Genomic DNA, 17,775 nt, shown 5'->3' with positions numbered 1-17,775 from the left:
AGGCAACAATGACAGAGACAGCTGGGGACCAGGGGAGAAGACAATGGAAAAGGGATTTCAAAATGTGCTGCAAGATGAAAAGCAGATCCTGGATTAATATCAGACTTGGAAGAGCAGAGGAATGGAAGCTGAGCACTTTGTGACCATGGAAGGGAGCTCAGCTATTTACTGACCCACAGAAGTCCCAAGAGGCTCTGGGAATAAACACTCTATGTATCAATCAAGCAGAAATAAAGTGTGGTACTGAACCAAGGATTAGTTGAAGGCACAAGTGGTTTAACCACTAAGTAACTTTCTTTATACACTCACTAGTGGTGAAAGGGTTAGCTCCAGAGAAATTAAAGCTAAGGAAGTACCAGTCCTAGGGAGGTAGAGCATTATGGAGGCAGAGGAGAACATTACATCCTCAATTTAAGGATGATCAACTCCTTTCCTGCTCTTCCCCCATTTCTAGAACATCAATGACCATATTGAAATGCTCCTCCCCTCTCCCAATGCATCCTCTCTCTTACTGCAACAGAAAGAAAAAAAAAAAGAATGTTCTCTCAATACAAGGAATGGTTCTGTTGAAACCTCCAGATTCTAATTTCTAGTTTTTCCCTATTGGAGCTGAAGCTGCAGGAATTAATTTGTGCAGTGAAGCTCATTGTCAACAAGACATTCCCTGTCCCCACCAAACACCCACCATTAAGGGCAGAAGTAAAAAGATGACAAGGGAAAACAAAAGCAGCAGAAGCAGAGAAACAGAAACTATTCAGGAAGTAGATAGCAAGATGTGAAACGGGCAAATATATTGCCTTCCTGAAAAGAAAACAGAAGATAAGAAAGGAACATGTGATCTGAAAACATGTTCTTGGAATTAAAAATATGATAGTAATAAGATGACTCCAAGCCGGGCGATGGTGGCGCACGCCTTTAATCCCAGCACTCGGGAGGCAGAGCCAGGCGGATCTCTGTGAGTTCGAGGCCAGCCTGGACTACCAAGTGAGTCCCAGGAAAGGCGCAAAGCTACACAGAGAAACCCTGTCTCGAAAAACCAAAAAAAAAAAAAAAAAAAAAGATGACTCCATAGAAAGGTTGAAATATAAAATGAAAGAACTCCCTTATAATAATAAAAAATAACAATTAAAATGAGAAAACTGAGACAAAATGTCCAAACTTGACCGACTTAAATTCTTCATAGCAGTAACGGAGGAAAGTATTAGTAGATAATTGATCAGTAACAACAAAGGGAAATATCCCAAAGCTAGAAGACCCCAAAAGGTAGTAAACATATTAAACATATACATACTAAGCCCTACCATAAACTTCCAGAACACCAGGGATAAAGAGAAGATCCTCAGAACTTATAGAAATAAAAATAGCAAAGGAATCACAATTACACTAACTTCTCAGTCATCATCAAAATAGTAGGCTAGTAGGTACTATTGACAAATTTGATAAATCAAAATATAATGGTGTATGCATGCTGCTCTATCAATTGCAGAAGCAGTTAGAAAGGTTGAACATGGCTGCCAATGCAGCCAGTGAGTACGGTTGTTTTTTGTTTTTTGTTTTTTTTAAAAAAAAGTCCCATTAACGGTTGTGTTACTTTGTGAGCATGTAACAATTTTATACAAATAAAAATTTAAAGAGCGTTAAGAACAGACAAAAAGCCCCTAAAGCATGCTTATCTCAGGAGTAAACTTGGAAAGAAAGGAACACTCCCAGTTGGGATCCTGTTCACTTGGCATTAGTCTCTCAGTGTTAGTCCCTACTCCTAACTTCTGCACACACATAGCTTCTTCCTTAGACCACTGATGTGGTGAGATTGTTTTTCATGCCGTCGTTTGTTAATATAGTATATACTTCCATTCAAGATTTATCATGTTTGTTATACAAGAATGGAAGAGAAAATCCAGAGATGAGGCCCCTTTCATCATTAAAACCAGGGCAGGTTGGAGAGGGAGACAGGAAACAAACAGTTCAGAAATGGGGAAAGATTTGAGTATCAGGGGAGTGAATGCCAAGCAGGTCAATCAGAACCAAAGAGTTACCCCTGAAAGTTATTGGTTCTGTACACTCATCATGGAAGCTTCTTTTCTTGATAACTAATGGAACCACTTTCCAAGACTCAAACATCCTTTCAAAGTAGCTGGGAAAAGCCTCTGAACCTTATAGAAAATAGATCTCATTTTACAGTCACACCAGGTTTTCTATCCAAAACATGGTCCAGATTCTCCACCTGAGTTTTCTACTTCACCCCTCACCAAAGGACATTTGGCTTTTGCTAAAACTCTGATCTACAGTCAAAGGATGGAGATTTGCCACTCAGGAAGAAACTCATTTGAAAGGGCTTTGAAGCCAATTCCAAAGAAGAACTTTCTATGGCAACATTGTTGAAATCAGTGCACAGCCTTCCAGGGTGACTGCCCTAAAGGGCAAGGCTAATTCTGGCTTTTAAGTGTTTCTATGCTTGTTAAAAAGTCAGCCTCCTTACTTTCAAGTGCCAGCTCACAGTGCTAAAGTGTTTTCCTAAAGCCTCCATAAATTCTTCTTTCCCTTTGATGCCCCAGCAATCCACCATTTCCTTCCCTACACAAACTAAGAGACATGTTTGTAAAGGAAGGGGGAGGGAAGGCAACCTCTCTGGTTCCTCTCTAAATCCTAATGGGCCCCAAACATGCCTCTTGAGGCATTGCAAGGTGGGAGTTCTCAGAAGCGAGTCTAATATGACAGATGACTGATGTTCATGGTCCCCTTCCCAAGAATGATGAACAGCTCAAAAAGTGCAGAAGCCAGCCACCCCCTCGCCACAGGGAATAACTCTGGGCTGCTTTATTTCCACCCTCCACAGAGGTGTAAGGCTTAGTGGAGGCTGTATTTTGTTGAAGAGGAACCTGCCCCTCCTCTGCTGTACTAGCTACCTCAGTGCTTAGGAAATGGTCCAGAAGGGAAGGAAAGGCACTGAAGCCCCATATTGACTCTTAGTTGTACTTGGTTTGTGTTCATTATCACAGAATCTAAGAAATATACTCTGAAACACCTGGCGGAAGTCTGTGAGGCCAGACGCACAAGGAAACAGAAGCTCCGGACCCCTGTGGGGGGTGCAGTTGACAAGCCAGAATCACTCAGGCTGACAGTAAGCAACTGGTTATTTCTAAGTAGCCAGGTCTCGACATTGAAAACTTGATTCCAGCATAGAGGTGCCTGGTGAGGGGGGAACGGCTGCCAAATAAGGACAGTACAGAGATAGTCAGTTCTCTGGTGATCGACTCTACAAGGTATGGGAGTCTTTTACATTTTTTTCAACCTCAAATCACTCTATTTGAACCTGCAGGAAGCCCCTGGGTGGCTGTGCATGTGTAACGCCATGAGGATGAAGGTAAGGAGTGACTGGGACAGAGGGAAGGGAGTTGTAGGAGAAACAGAGAAAACAAGCGCTCCACTATGAAACCCTCACAAGCACACCAAACATAACAAAACAATAGCCACATGGCTCAATGCTTGCCTTTCAGTCTCACTGCCAGGTATTGCTGGGTAAAATTGCATGAGACTAAGTCCTGCCTCTAAGAGGGGGCAGGGCGGGCAAAGCATAATGAGATGATTTTAAAGCCCTGTTAACTTTTTCCATTTTAACTGATCTTTCTGGATGAGGCACCAGCTCTCTTGGGAGGCCAGTTCTAAGGCATTCCATGGGACCCAAAGCCAGCCATAAAAGACTAGCTTGAGGCAGAGCTGCTGGGAGAAGATTGCATTTGAATTCCCCATCTAGTTTCAGAAGGTTAGAATTAGAGAAGGTACCTTTCTACTCTCTAGTTTTACAAAGGACATAAGATGGAATGACCTCAGATTTCCATCCATCTTTTGAGATTTAAGAAGCAAAATACCTTGCTCAGAGGTACTAAAGGATATCCACATCTAAACATAGACTCACAGGGGTTAAATAAGCAAAGACCACATAGCCAGGGAGCAGCTGAGTTGGATTTTAGAGACAGGTATGGTGGTTTCCAGACACATACAATGTAGCAGCAAGACCAAGGCTTTAAAGATGAGGGGCCAGAGTCCTATCTCTAGGAGCTTGGATGGAAGCAAAGGTGTAGGCTATCATATTGAGCTGCAACTCTGTTTGAAATTTACCTTGGCATTGAGCACCCTTTTTCAGTGACTCTCCTTGTATCTCAAAGCTTGGACTTATGAAATAATGAATAATGCCTTCATCAATTAAAATATACCTTTTAACATGCTCTTCACAAAGTATTGTCGGTTCTTAACACTACGTCAATCCAGTGTCACTATGGTTATTAATGGGTACTAACCACCACTACATACAGCTGAAATCTAATACTGTGTGCATTAGTGAAATGAACTTGGGTAGTAACTAAGATGAGTTTATACCAGCTCTTACAACAAAAGCTGCTGGGGCCTGAAGCGAATGCCTATGAGAAGACTGTGAAGTCCACATTGCAGCTTTGGTTGTACTTAAAAGGAAAAGGCCTAGCTGAGTTCTAAGGACAAAGGGAATGAAACAGAAGAGAAATCTTACCATCAAACACAGTGGTAGGAAAAATGCCTGGATAGCTGTCACTAGGTAGAAAGAAGCACCCTATCCTGTAGCCATAGTGCTTTTCAGTTTGTGATCTGAATTCACAGAGCTCAGCAGCTACCCAGCCTCATCATAATGCAGGTAAATCTCCCTCCCCCACCCTGGGCACAGTGTGCATCGAATGAAAACAACAAGCTCCATGCCTTCCTCCCATGGGAGACTGCAGACGTCAAAGGAGGCTCTGGTTTAGTGTGCCATGAGGAGGGCTGTGCAGACAGAGACTCTTGTCAAGGCTCTGTAAAGCCTTATGCAGTCTGTGGGGAACAATAAGAATGCAGAATCTAAATGTAAGCTGCAGGCTGATGGGCCCATTAGGAATTAGGGCAGTCTTTGAAAGAAATCTGCGGAGATGACGCAAAACACCAAGCATGTGACCCAAATCATGGCAGGGCACATTGGATGGAGAGGGGAATGGGAATGAGCCATTTTCTAATCTGATTAGTCTGAAGTTTCCCTTGAGTATGGAGAAGGGTCACTGCACAATTACAGGCAAAGTAAGACTGAACATGGGCTGCTCAGCAGCAGAGAGGCATGACCTCCTCAAAGCTAAGCCAGGCTTGGAGGCAGTCATACAGAGATTGAGACAGATTCCAAAACAAGTTGCAGAACAGTCTTTTTAAATTTAATGTCAAATCATAAAGGCAAAGACAAAATAGTCTGATGAGAAAATGGGAGGATGATGGGTTAGTGGCCTTAGCATTGGGTAAGAACTCTGAGTCCTCCAAGGCCAGGCTCCCACATCACTGAACTTTCCAGAAGAACTCATCCTCAAGCTTATCAAGAGATAATCTAATAAAGATCTGCAGCTTCCTGACTAGAAGACAGCTTAATGTATGAAAGGCATCCAGATCCAACTGTCACAAAACATGACTCCCTCCATAAAAGACACAGGCTCCTTCTGGTTCAGTTTGGAGGTTCACCATATGAACTGTGACCTCTGGCTCAGCTTTGCTCTGTTCCCAGCTGAGAGATAGTTCCAGGTACTGTGCCACATGCTTTCTGTATGTTACCTCAGTGACTCCTCAGAACTCAGAGGACATAAATACTAGGAAGTAAATTGGTTATCTATTTTTAGAGGAAAGGGATTTGATATTCAGACAAGTCAACTCTTGGATAAGATTGCACAGCTTTAAATGGGTTCAAAGAACATAAGAGACAATGTTGGGTGCCCAAAGATTCGGCAGCTTGTTGTTTGTTCACAGGTGGTAAATCAAATACATCAGGAGTAGTGTCAGCATGCGAATGGACCAAGGGTCAAGTCACAACTCTTTATTACTATGTAAGGGACAAAAGGAAAAACACAGAATTTTAAGAATTCTTAGGAGAAAATCACTGCAATCATCAGCTAAGCATGTATAAGATAACTTGATGTATGTGCTGATGCTTGAAGGGAGTATTGAAGAGGTAGCTTTCAGAGAGGGAAGACAATTGGAAGCAATTTCCTACTGAAAAAGTAGCCAGAGAAAACCAAAAGTGCTGGAAGGTAGGGGATGTTTATGCAAAATGTCAGATGACTCATTTCTCTGGATTATGGGATAGGAAGTAGAGGCCTCAGGAGCATGATAACTATAGAGAATCTGGAGTCTTAGGCTTGCTTCTATATTTCAGCTATTTTACACCAGGAGGACCAACTTCCCCTCCACAGTGCCACTAGCAAATAAAAGCAAATTGACCTAAACAAGCAAGCAATCAAAAAAGGAAAGAAAAAAATAAAAGGAGATGATTCTTTAGAGAATCTCTCTAGGTCAGTTCACTGAACTCATTCATCTGTCTGGACTAGCTTCCTCTAGGTTCCTCTCCTGACACCTTAGATTATAGATCTCCAGCATGGGAATTATCTTTATCTTTCCTTTCCTTTGGATTTTTGTCTCGGATGAAGATTCCAAGAAAAAGTTATGAGTAAAGGACAAAAGAATCTATCTTCCTGTACACAACAATGAAATAGCACAGGTACATAAAAAGAGAACCACAGGACATTTTTGCTCTTACAAGGTATTTAGCTGCCATATGTAAAGCCAGATCTGAAACTCCAGAGATCAGTAGAAGATCAATATGGAAACTCTGTACTTGTTAGGAAGGAATGTGGGTCAGTACAAAAGTGGTCATAGTGGCAATGGAGGAGAATGTGTAGGGGCAGGCAGTGGAAGGATACAGAACTGTCAAGGCATCCTAATATGCTGGTTATTTGCAGACAATAATACAAAACTATTAGAAACAAGGGGTGAAAACTGGAAGGTTCAATGGTCAGGTTATAGATCTTCTTCTAGAATATTGTGACCTTGAGCAAAATACCATTTTTCTCTAAACCTCAACATCTCATATACATGGTAATAGTTCCGTCCACTCTAAGTTGCTCTCACAACGTACATGAAATAATGCATTTAAGGCAATTATCATACCTGGCACAAAGAAAAAATACCATAATTATCAAGATATGTAAGTCAGAGGGCAAGAGGAGCTCAGACTAACAGCGTAGGAAGCATAAATGACCAAAATATGGTGACAGTATGGATGGTGTCTTTCATGGCACCATCATCTCTGTTTCATGCCTGGCTCCAGAGGAGCCAAACAAGTAAGTGCTCATAACCCAAGGTCTTCTTACTGTACATCTTTAGCTACCAGGCACTACTGCTTTGAAAAGCCTGACCTAAATTTTACAGTAATATCATAACCAATAAAGGTATACATTTCACTTTGCCTCAGGAACCCATGTGTATACACACATTAATGCCCAAAAGATAAAACAATAATTCATAACAGGTATGATAAGAATTAAATTAATTAAAAGAATGAAAATCATGACTAAATTTTTCTTTCATAATACTTCAAAGATAATTAGATAGTCTCCCAAATTGATCTAGAAAAAGAAAATTCCGATGAAACAATTATGCATGGACTGCCTCAGTGACAGTAACTGAGGAACACAGCCCTTCTTTGTTCAAACCGAAGCTCTTGCCATGTGTCATAGGTGCTTCCTAGGAGTCATCTTCACCCTTACAATGTTTGCCCATCACTGGTGACAGCCATGGGCAAAAGATGCATTTTAAAGAAAGATGATACAGTTTTAATAAAGCCATGAGTGTATGCTTGATAAACAGCACAGTGACTGTTTGGTACAAGAAGGAGCTGGAAGGACTTTCTGGGCATATTATCTGATATTAGGTCTAGAAGGATTAATGCAGACCTTTTTGGTATGTCATGTACATTTTTTTATTACAGTGATTAGAACCATGATTAAATGACCCCATACAAAGCCACCAGAAGAAAAAGAGAGCTTGCCCTCTGATTCTCATTTCCCCTGCTGTTGAGTTTCTATTCTTTAAATGTGCATGCCTGTCATAAAGATTTTCAGCCATCAGAATCATCTGTCAAAAATTTATTAATATATTTTACTTATTTCATATGCTCAACTATGTACTCAGCACAAAGGACTCTTATGTAAAAATTATTTAGTAGACAAATGGATCCAAAAATTATTTTCCAAAGGCAATAATTTTGCTTGGTATAATATATGTGAAAGTGACTTTAAAATAGTTAGTTATAGTAAGCTTTAAATAAACAATCAAAAAAAATCTCCGAAATAAAACCATGAAAATCAGTCTTCCTCAAAGGGTGACCTCTCACTTACCTGGACAGTAAGCTATCCAGAAGGTCATCACTCAAAGGTAACCTGGAGGACTTGCACATTCTTTTGATGTCTTTGGTGGGTAATACACCTTTTCTGTATTCAAAGAAAGTAAATGGGTTTTTATGTGCTATATATTCTGATAACAACAATTGCATGCTATAAAAAGGAAAATATATATGAGATATATCCTAAAATAAAAGTATGAAAACTGGCATTGAAACTGAAAGTAAGGAAAAATAGTAACCATATTGCATTTCACCATTGTTTTACACTTCAGGGGGACCAGACTGTGCTTAGAAAAGCCTTTTAAGACTCAGATTCCAATTCTTGGTTGATGATAGTACAGCATATTAAAGCTGTAGCCATGAGTGTTGCTCTAAGTAATTGATCTGCATTCTTGACCACTAGTCAAAAATGGTTTTGATATTTGAAAACATCTCCTAATTTGACAGGCATTTAGAGCCTCCAACACAAGTATAATATGACTTGGGGGTATTTTTACGGACTTTTCCTTGGACCCAAACCCAACTAGAATCTTCATTTTGATTTTCTCAGAATCAAGTCATGTTCTCTACAGGAGGCCCAAAGGTTACTTCTTAATTTCTTCTGTGTTCTCAGTCAACCAGTGTTCTTTCATGAACACACAAAATTAGAACCCAAAAGGAAAAAGTAAGGTCTTTCTTTGCATTAAAGATGTTGAGATCAAAACAGAATAAGATCACTATGTCAAGTTGTGTATGAAAAATGACCTGGAGCTGAAGAGATGGCTCAGTGATTAAAAGTGTTTGCTGTTCTTTCAGAGGTTCCCAGTACCCATGCCAGTGACTCATGACCACCTGTAACTCCAGCTCCAGGGAATTCAGCACCCTCTTCCGACCTCCACAGGCACTGCAGTGATATGCATATGCACACAGAGAAACAACGTACATATACATATAAATAAAAATAAAAATCCGTTTTAAAAAGGAAAAGGTTTTTTAATGACCTAATGAAACTGAACACACATGAGCTTCACATTAGAAATATATCACACAGACCTTCATTGTTTTTAAGAAGAAATAGCTCCCCACTAGATCTGTAGAAAGTCTATTTATAAGTTCTTTGCCCTGTGTATTATAAAAGCCACAGTTTAAAAATCCTAGTTAGTATCAAAATAATATAAAGATGACACCTCATCATTAAACCCTGTAACATCTTCATTTACTCTATTTTAGTCAAAAGCACCTAGAAACAAATGAAAATTTAAGAGGGCAGCCTATTCTTTTTAAGATAGAGGATCTCCCCTATAGCCCCCCTATCTCCTATGATTTAACATAGTTTTACTAAAAATATTCAGTATGATGAGACATGTCAACTTTCTTTTTGCCACTTGCATAATTAAAAAATACATATATTCCTCTACTACTTAAGTTCACATAAACTTTAATGATTTATTAGAATCAATAAAACAAAGCTTACTTTTCTCTGTCTTCGTACACACAGTTATAAATGAATGTGTCAAAATTCTCAAACATATTTTTCTTGAACTTTTCATGGGCCTGTGCAATTAAGCAAGTTATATCTGGATCCCTGATTTCAGGCACACAGTAGTGACGTGCAATGGTTATGAATTCCTGCTCTATGAGCTTCCCCATAGTTATGTTCATTAGGATTTCTCTGCAAAATAAAGTAGAACAACACTCACAAAATGACATAGAAGAATATTTTCTCTCCATATTAAGCAAGTTCAAATTCTACTTTATAAAACTGTCACTGGCTCAGGAAACAATGATTATTGTTAGTTATTTTGATATTTTTTTCCTTCCTTTCCAGCACTAGAGATTGAATCCAGGCCTCTCACACGTGAGACAAACCCTTTACTATTGGGCTATAACTCTAGTCCTTTTGTTACTGTTATCATTATTTTTATTTCAGGATGGGGGAACTCATTAATTTACCTAGGGTATCCTTGAATTCACTCTGTAGCCTAGGTAGGCCTTGAACTTGAGATTCTCCTGCCTCAGCTCCCAATTAGGTGGAATTACAGACCTGTGCTACCCAACCCAGCAATTGTTTGCTTTAACTTAATTCATATACTTAATTTAGGGGCAGCAAGAAGACACCAATGCTAGGATGGAAAATAATAAGCATCACAGCTTATAAATGAAATAATATTTTGTCCACTTTGAGAATAATCTGCAATGAGGAAGTTAGTTGTTAAGTCCTTAGAAGGTTAAAACATTTGTCACTAAGTACAAGACTTGGTTTAATGCCTATTCATCTTCCTTAAATGAAATAGTAACTGATTTAGGTTTCTGTTTTCTCAGGGCATGGGATTTACAAGTCAATAAACTAGAAGGGTATTTTGTAGACAAGAAAAGAAGTTGTTCACATTTCTGTTGCCAAAATTAAAAAAAAAGATACACCCTGGCAATGAGAAAAAAAACTTAGAAGAGTCATGAAAGAGTCCAGCTGTCTGAGTGTTTAGAAGACAAATGGCATTGGGATTATTTGACAATGCTGAAACTCTAAGCAACAACAACATATTAATGATGATGAGGATGCAAAGCCTAATACACTGTCTGTACTGTTTTCAATATATCATCTGTATGAAAGCTATAAATTGTGCAGCCTACATTAGCAAGAACTACATCAAAATCATTAAAATGAAAAATGTCATGGAGGTTACATGAATAAACTTCCACAAGAAAATTGAGTTACTGGAAATAATTCAGTTTTCAAGAATCCCAAATAAACAAGGGAAAATGAGATTTTATTTGTTCTTCTACTATAGTTGGATCTTTCAGATTAGTAGCCTTTAGTTCTTTTGACTATTTCTGATCATTATCACTATCATTTAGGGATCTCAGAAAGATATCTATGGTGGTGCACTTGGAAGGCTTGGGAGGCCGAGGCAGGAGAATTGCTAGGAATTCAAAGCCAACCTGGGCTACATAGAGAGACCCCATATCAAACACACATGCATACACATGGGGGAGGGATTGGGGATATGAATGAGAATATATGAATGAATGAGTGAATGACAGGTTATCCTGACTAGGAATTTCCTATTCTGGAATCCATGATCTTGTCCCTATCCAAAGGAAGTTCATTTTGCATACAGCTCAGGCTATTGAGATTTTCTGCTTTGCTTTTGTATTTTGAATGAAGGCCAAATTCAACAAAAGGAATCTCTCAGTGACAGTAATTTAGGCCAATCAGTATTGGCAAGGGATATACTTTGTGGAAAACCCTATGAAAGGCACACTGGCATCTGAATTTCTCAGACTTTATACTGTAGTTTGGCTGTCCAAGCATGAGATGAGCACTCAAGGCCACAAGCTAGCAGGACCAAATGAATAAAACAATAGCAACAATAACTTTTACCACTTGCTGAAGACTAGCTATAAGCCAGGTCCTATGTTACAGATACTTTTGGTGTGGATTATTTCACCTGACCTAAAAGGTTGGTACTCATTTTACAGATGAGAATATGGAGGCACCAAAATGTTAAGTAATACATTCAGTTTTTCAAAAGCTCGAATATGAACCTAACCATCCAGCCTCAAGGCCTATGCTTCTGTATATTAGTCAATGCACTCTTGATCTAGGACAGAAGATAGAACGGCTAGAAGAGAGGCTTAGAAACAACTTCCTTGGAGAACATGAGATTTGAACTGAACTTTATGTGTCTGCAGAGCTAGGGATCAAAGCCAGTTCCTTATATATGCTAGGCAAGAACTCTACAAATGATTCCCAGCCTTGAGCTGAGTTTGTATGTACCTCTTCTCTCTTTGCAGCCCATGCTATGGTTTGTAAATTCATGGGTTGAAAATTTAAATCTCCAAATTTAAGCTACTGGTATTTGGAGAGGGAATTAAGGTAAGATAATCTCATGAGGATGGGCTACCAAGAAGACATTATTGGCTTCATAAAAAGGAGGAACAAAACCCTGAGCTAGCATGGTTGCTCTGCCATGTTGTGGTACTATCTGCCATATTATGATATAATAAAAGAAAGCCTTTATCACATAGCAGCATCACATTCTTAGACTTCCCAGCATCCAGAAGTCTGAGCAAAACATGCTTCTTTGTAAACTACTAAGTCTCAGGTATTTTGTTATAAAACAGAAAAATGGACTAAGACATTTCATCAACCTCCATTTGGAAAACTGAAATTAGTCAACACAATTTTAGAAACTCTGAGTCACTAAGCATCCCTGACAAAGGACTAACTGAACATAGGAAAGAGCTTGCAAGGAGAGACCTGGATAATTTACTGTACTAGTAATGGAATAATGACCACACATAAAATGAAATACCATTAATAATTACCAGTAGCCGTGATACTAGTGTTGACGCTCTGTTGATGAGCATACAATGATCCCAATAAAACTCAAGATATAGATTAATATATAATAATGGGACACATACATGCCAAAAATTCAAGTACATTATCTCTGATTTCTTCCTTTTTATAAAATATATTTTTAATTTTTCTGGGTTTCTGCAATGAGAAAATGTCCCTTTCACTATCTAAAATTCAACGTATTTGAAAGTAGAACACAGCATGAAAAGGAGTAAGTGACATACTCCCACAACAGAAAGGAAGGAAGCAAGGAAGGAAGGAAGGAAGGAAGGAAGGAAGGAAGGAAGCAAGGAAGCAAGGAAGCAAGGAAGCAAGGAAGCAAGGAAAAACATGCATAGCAGTAGCTAGAAACTTCCCATATACCTTTAACTAAACTTATTATAGCACCTCCAGATCATAAAAGTTTATTTCCTTTTCACTGCATAAACTGAAATTATCCTGGCTTCACTGCAACTCAAATTTATATCTGTTGGGTTCCTTCTATGCTTGTTTTAAATAGCTCAGTATCCCACGGCATTCCATGGCTTTATGTGAGGGCTTCACAACCAAGTCACCCTACAGCAGAAACAGAGGCCCGCCCGGCCCAGAACCCTGCAGTATGGCCTGTGTGGCTGCTGTAGAGTGAGAAGTGGGTCTTCGCCCTAGGATCTCTTCCCAGAAGCTCACCACTCAGATGTCTAAATGATGGCTGCTACTATTTTGCCCTGCATTTCTCGTGTTCTTTAAGATTTGAATCATCTTACCAAACTTCAATATACTTCACAAGAAAAATTAGGAAATCTTTGCAAAATTAGTACATTCTATTTTTATATTGTGGAACAGTAGAAACAGCATGAAATTTACTATTACTGACATTTAAGAGGTGATAACACTATACAACTACTTTTATCTAGTTCCAAAACATTAGATCACCTCAATGAAAACCATACCCATTAAGTACCCCTCCAACCAGCCTTCTCTCCCACATGGCAGCCCTTAATCTGCTTTCAGTTTTTTCAGATTTGCCAATTTCATATTTGGATATTTCATATAAATGGAGTAATATGTGGTCTTCTGTTATTGGGTTATCTCATGTAACACAATGTTCATCCACATGGTAGCATGTTTAAGTACTTTATTCCTTTTTATGGTGGAATAATATCTCATTGTGTGAATATACTATATTTTTCTTATCTGTGTAGTCATAGATATCTAGATTGCTGCCACCCTTTGCTATGATAAACAGTGCTGCCATTAATATTTGTCTACAAGGTTTTATTTGAATACTTTCTTTGTTTTTTCTTACTTTCTTTGAGATAGAGTTTTGCTACTTAACCCAGGCTAGCCTTGAATCTACTTTGTAGTCCAAGCTATTCTCTAACTCATGCTAATCCTACTACCTCAGCTTTCCAAGTACTGGGATTACAGATATATGGCACTATGCCAATCTGGGCACCTGGTTTCAGCTTGTACTCAGGAATACAATGTCTTGGCTACATAGTAATCAATTTTTAACCTATTAAAGAACTGCCAATCTACTTCTGCACACTCCACTTTGGTTTTGCATAGCCACAGAAACAAATGTCTAGTTTCCACCAATCACAGCCAGTCCTCACATAAAATTCCAGAGAACCTAAAATGAGACCTTATACAACATCTCACCTCATCACTTCCTGTCCAGTCACTAAGGAGAAATGATAATATACTTTAAAAACTACCAACCCGGGAGTTCATCAGTTAAAAGCATGTACTGCTCTTGCAGGGGAACCAAATGTAGTTCCTAGCACCCATGAAGCTGCCTATTAACTCCAGCTCCATGTGATCTGATGCCCTCTTCTGGCTTCCATGAGCACTGCACTCATGCACACAAACACACACAAGCACACATAATTACAAAAAATAAAATAATCTTAAAAAATTACCTACTAACTATATTGTTCTTTATCTCACTGATGAATTTCAACTATCTTAAATATTCCAATGTCAAGTTACCTTTGTCTTTACCAACACTTTATTACATTCATAGCACTACCATTTTCTATAGTTTAATATTGTGTTAATAACAGTATGATTATTTAATATTAGAAAGAATACTGAAGCTGGGAGGTGGTGTCATATGCCTTTAATCCCAGCACTGGAGAAACAGAGGCAGGCAGGTTTCTGTGAGTTCGAAGCCAGCTTGGTCTACAAAGAGAGTTTCCAGACAGCCAGAACTATTACACAGAGAAACTGTATCAAAAAACAAAAACAAACAAACAAAAACAAAGAAAGGATACTGATTCTGGTTTTGTAACTAGCATCATAAGACTAAAAGAAGGAATGACATGCTGTTCTAGGGTAGTGAAGTACCTGTGCAGAATTCTGAGACATGCAATGGGAAGCAGCTTGACAAACTTTCCTTTCATTAGAGTTATCTAGTCAAGTTATGATAAATCAAAATGTCATTTTAAAGCTTGGGATCTCAGGCTATTCTCTTACATATCAAATCATTGAAGTCTAAGTAATGTCTTTCAAATAAACTCTTTAAAATGAGTTTCAGCATACACAAGGCCTCAAGAGCATAAGCCTTAGGCTCTAAGGCTTACAAACAAAACAAAACAAAAATAAAAAAATTAAAATTGAAAAAAAAAACAGTTGAGCCTAAATTAAACCAAGCAGCAGTTTCGATGACTGTGAAACCCTTTCTCATTTCTTTCCATTTGATATTCATCAAATAAAATGTGATTTTCTTCCTCTAATCAGAAGTCATGCATGGCTGCTCACATCCTGCACTCCCTCAGGCTTCCTCTCATACCTGAGGACCAAAGAAATCTCCACCTGATTGTCACTTACATCCCAGCATGGAATACTGTTGCACTAAGACGTTGACAGACAGGAGAGGGTAGCAGAGGTAGCTGATAGAATATATGTCAGGGGTAAGGGAAATGGAAACATACATCAAAATGGGGCTAGTACAAATACATGGCCAGAGATTCTGCTAAGGCTGTAGTTCAAAGCCATCTACAAAGCTCTTCAGCCTCATTAGAGAGCTAGGACATTAGATATGGCCACCTGGCTAGACAGTAACATCTTCACAGACTACATTTATGAACATATGCTACAAGTGGTTTCCTCAAGAGCTACGCAACATGGTGACTTTGCCACCAAGGTCAAAGAACTCCAGAGGAGAGTTGAAAGGAAAAGGGTCACTTAGGACTATAAGAAAGTCACCTTTGCTTTCCAAGGCCAGAACCTGTTTTGAACTGTGAAATCATGTAGTTAAGTTGGGGGGGGTGCAGTGCACAAACTGTAAAATTTCTCAGACCTGCACTAAAATTTCAGTCCTAATAACTCATAAGTAAATGGTAAATCAATCCTCGCCTCTGAACCTGTTTCTTTTAGTGAAACTGGGCAAGAGCATTCGTATCAGAGAAGTTTGTTTTGCTTCAGGATCTTTTCAAGATATTAGTATGACCATACCACTATCCTGTGAAATCTTCCCAGGGCTTATCATCTCTCTCAAAGTAAGAAGCTGAAAGCTTCCTGATAGCCTCAATGGCTAAAGTGATCTGGTCCTTCTACTCTGCTGCCTCTTAGAACTCATCCCCTATGACTCTAATTCTTTCCCCTTGTCCTTGCCCTACTCTGCTTCTTGATCAGCTTCAGAGAAGCCAGGCATGGGCCTTGGCAGTTGTCTTTCCTTCTAATCACAATGCTCTTCTCCCAGAAAATTCCAACAGCTTTGACCTTAGGCATCTTCTCATCTGTTCACACGTCATCTCCTCTAGAAGGCTTTCCCTAATTAACCCTGTTAAAAGCTTGACGACTCCTTCCTAATGTCTTCTGCTGCTGCCATCCACCACATTGTAGCCTATGTATTATTTTCTTAGTGACTTTGCATACCATCTAGAATGCATGGTATACAAGGGCCAGGGGCTACTTCAATGTGCTAAATCTGCAATACTTTACCTAGTCTCAAGTATGCTCTAAGCCCTGAATAATAAATTGTTTACTAAAGACATGAAAACCTAGGATTAAGTTAGCAAGCTATGAAAAGCAGTTAGCATAGTGACTGAACTCCAAACGATAAATGAGAGCAAACTTTTAGTATTCACGTCTTATAATGGAGATTGTTTCAACCTGTATTAAATGGGACAAGTGAATTCTCTTAAATAAATTTATCTTAGAGGACAGAGAATTATTTTTAATGACTGAAATCTCAGAACTTGTCAGCATAATGGCTAGGGAAAATGGTCTGCTTGTTTTAAATAGTCATATTCATAGAATAAGTATAAAGGGATAAACTAACAAGCTCCAGGTGGGCCTTCTTTTATCTACTGGCTAGATCTCAAAATATAGCCAATAAGGAATTTTTAGAAATCAAATTAGATGCCCTCTTTCATTTCTTGTTACACATAAAAACAAGCTATCTTCATTTTGGTCAGCTGTAATTGGCAATGGCACCCAATATCTTAGCTGTAAATTCCTCCAATTTATGTCAAGATCTTAACAGCAATAAGCACACTGAACCTTGAAATGCATCCTTTTGAAACTAAAGAATCTTATGACAGTATAATTACTGCCAAATACATCTGCTTTGTAAATCTCGTTTTTGGACATATTTCCTAAAAGAGAGGTACATCTGTACTGAAAATCATTGACCCTGATTTCTTATTCCAAATAACTGTAAGCAGCTTCTTGTTTTCTCTTTATTACCATTCTCATCTTACTTCACATCAAATGCTATGGCTTTTCCTGTTTTGACATGCAGTGGAATGTACATGGTAATTTTAATTTATTTAGTTTGAAATTCACTATGTCATGGTGCACTCAACTCAAGAGCTGTTTGGGTGTAGCCAAACAAAAAGATATTTTCATGCAGTTAAGAGCAATTGCTGTACATTATTAACAGTCTATTTTTCACAAAGGCATAATTTGAGACAGCTTTAAAACATTCAGGTATAATTGCACCATTTGGGACAATGCATTTAAATGAACTGACATGACAGTGATTTTTGTTGTTATTATTTCTTAAACTGTGTGAACATTTCTTTTTTAGAAAAGCAAATAGAAATCTGGGGGATGGTGATTAACTTGCAATGTGGATAGAAAGGGATAAATAGGCATTTCATTTTGTAGCTAAGGTCTTCATTTTCTGCTACCTCACTTTACACTGAGACTATTCTGCTGTTCAGAGATCATTCATTGCCAGGTAAACCCCACTTACTTGGATTTAGGGGAACAAGAGTCTCACTGT

General features: G+C 38.7%; 1 protein-coding gene across 1 annotated transcript in view; it reads right to left on the bottom strand.

Annotated features, from left to right (window-relative positions):
* Efhc2 (EF-hand domain containing 2) overlaps positions 1 to 17,775 on the bottom strand; it is a 180,014-nt gene that overhangs the window by 21,165 nt on the left and 141,074 nt on the right. Inside the window, exons 12-13 of the mRNA XM_028875896.2 lie at positions 9,672 to 9,869; positions 8,214 to 8,306 (exon numbers count right to left, since the gene is read on the bottom strand). Coding sequence (XP_028731729.1) covers positions 8,214 to 8,306; positions 9,672 to 9,869 — 291 coding nt within the window. The remainder of the gene's footprint in view (positions 1 to 8,213; positions 8,307 to 9,671; positions 9,870 to 17,775) is intronic.

Source organism: Peromyscus leucopus, chromosome X (genome assembly GCF_004664715.2).
Source record: "Peromyscus leucopus breed LL Stock chromosome X, UCI_PerLeu_2.1, whole genome shotgun sequence".
Lineage (NCBI taxonomy): Eukaryota > Metazoa > Chordata > Mammalia > Rodentia > Cricetidae > Peromyscus > Peromyscus leucopus.
Note: the sequence above shows the minus strand (reverse complement) of the source record. Positions and strands in the feature narration are given on the sequence as shown.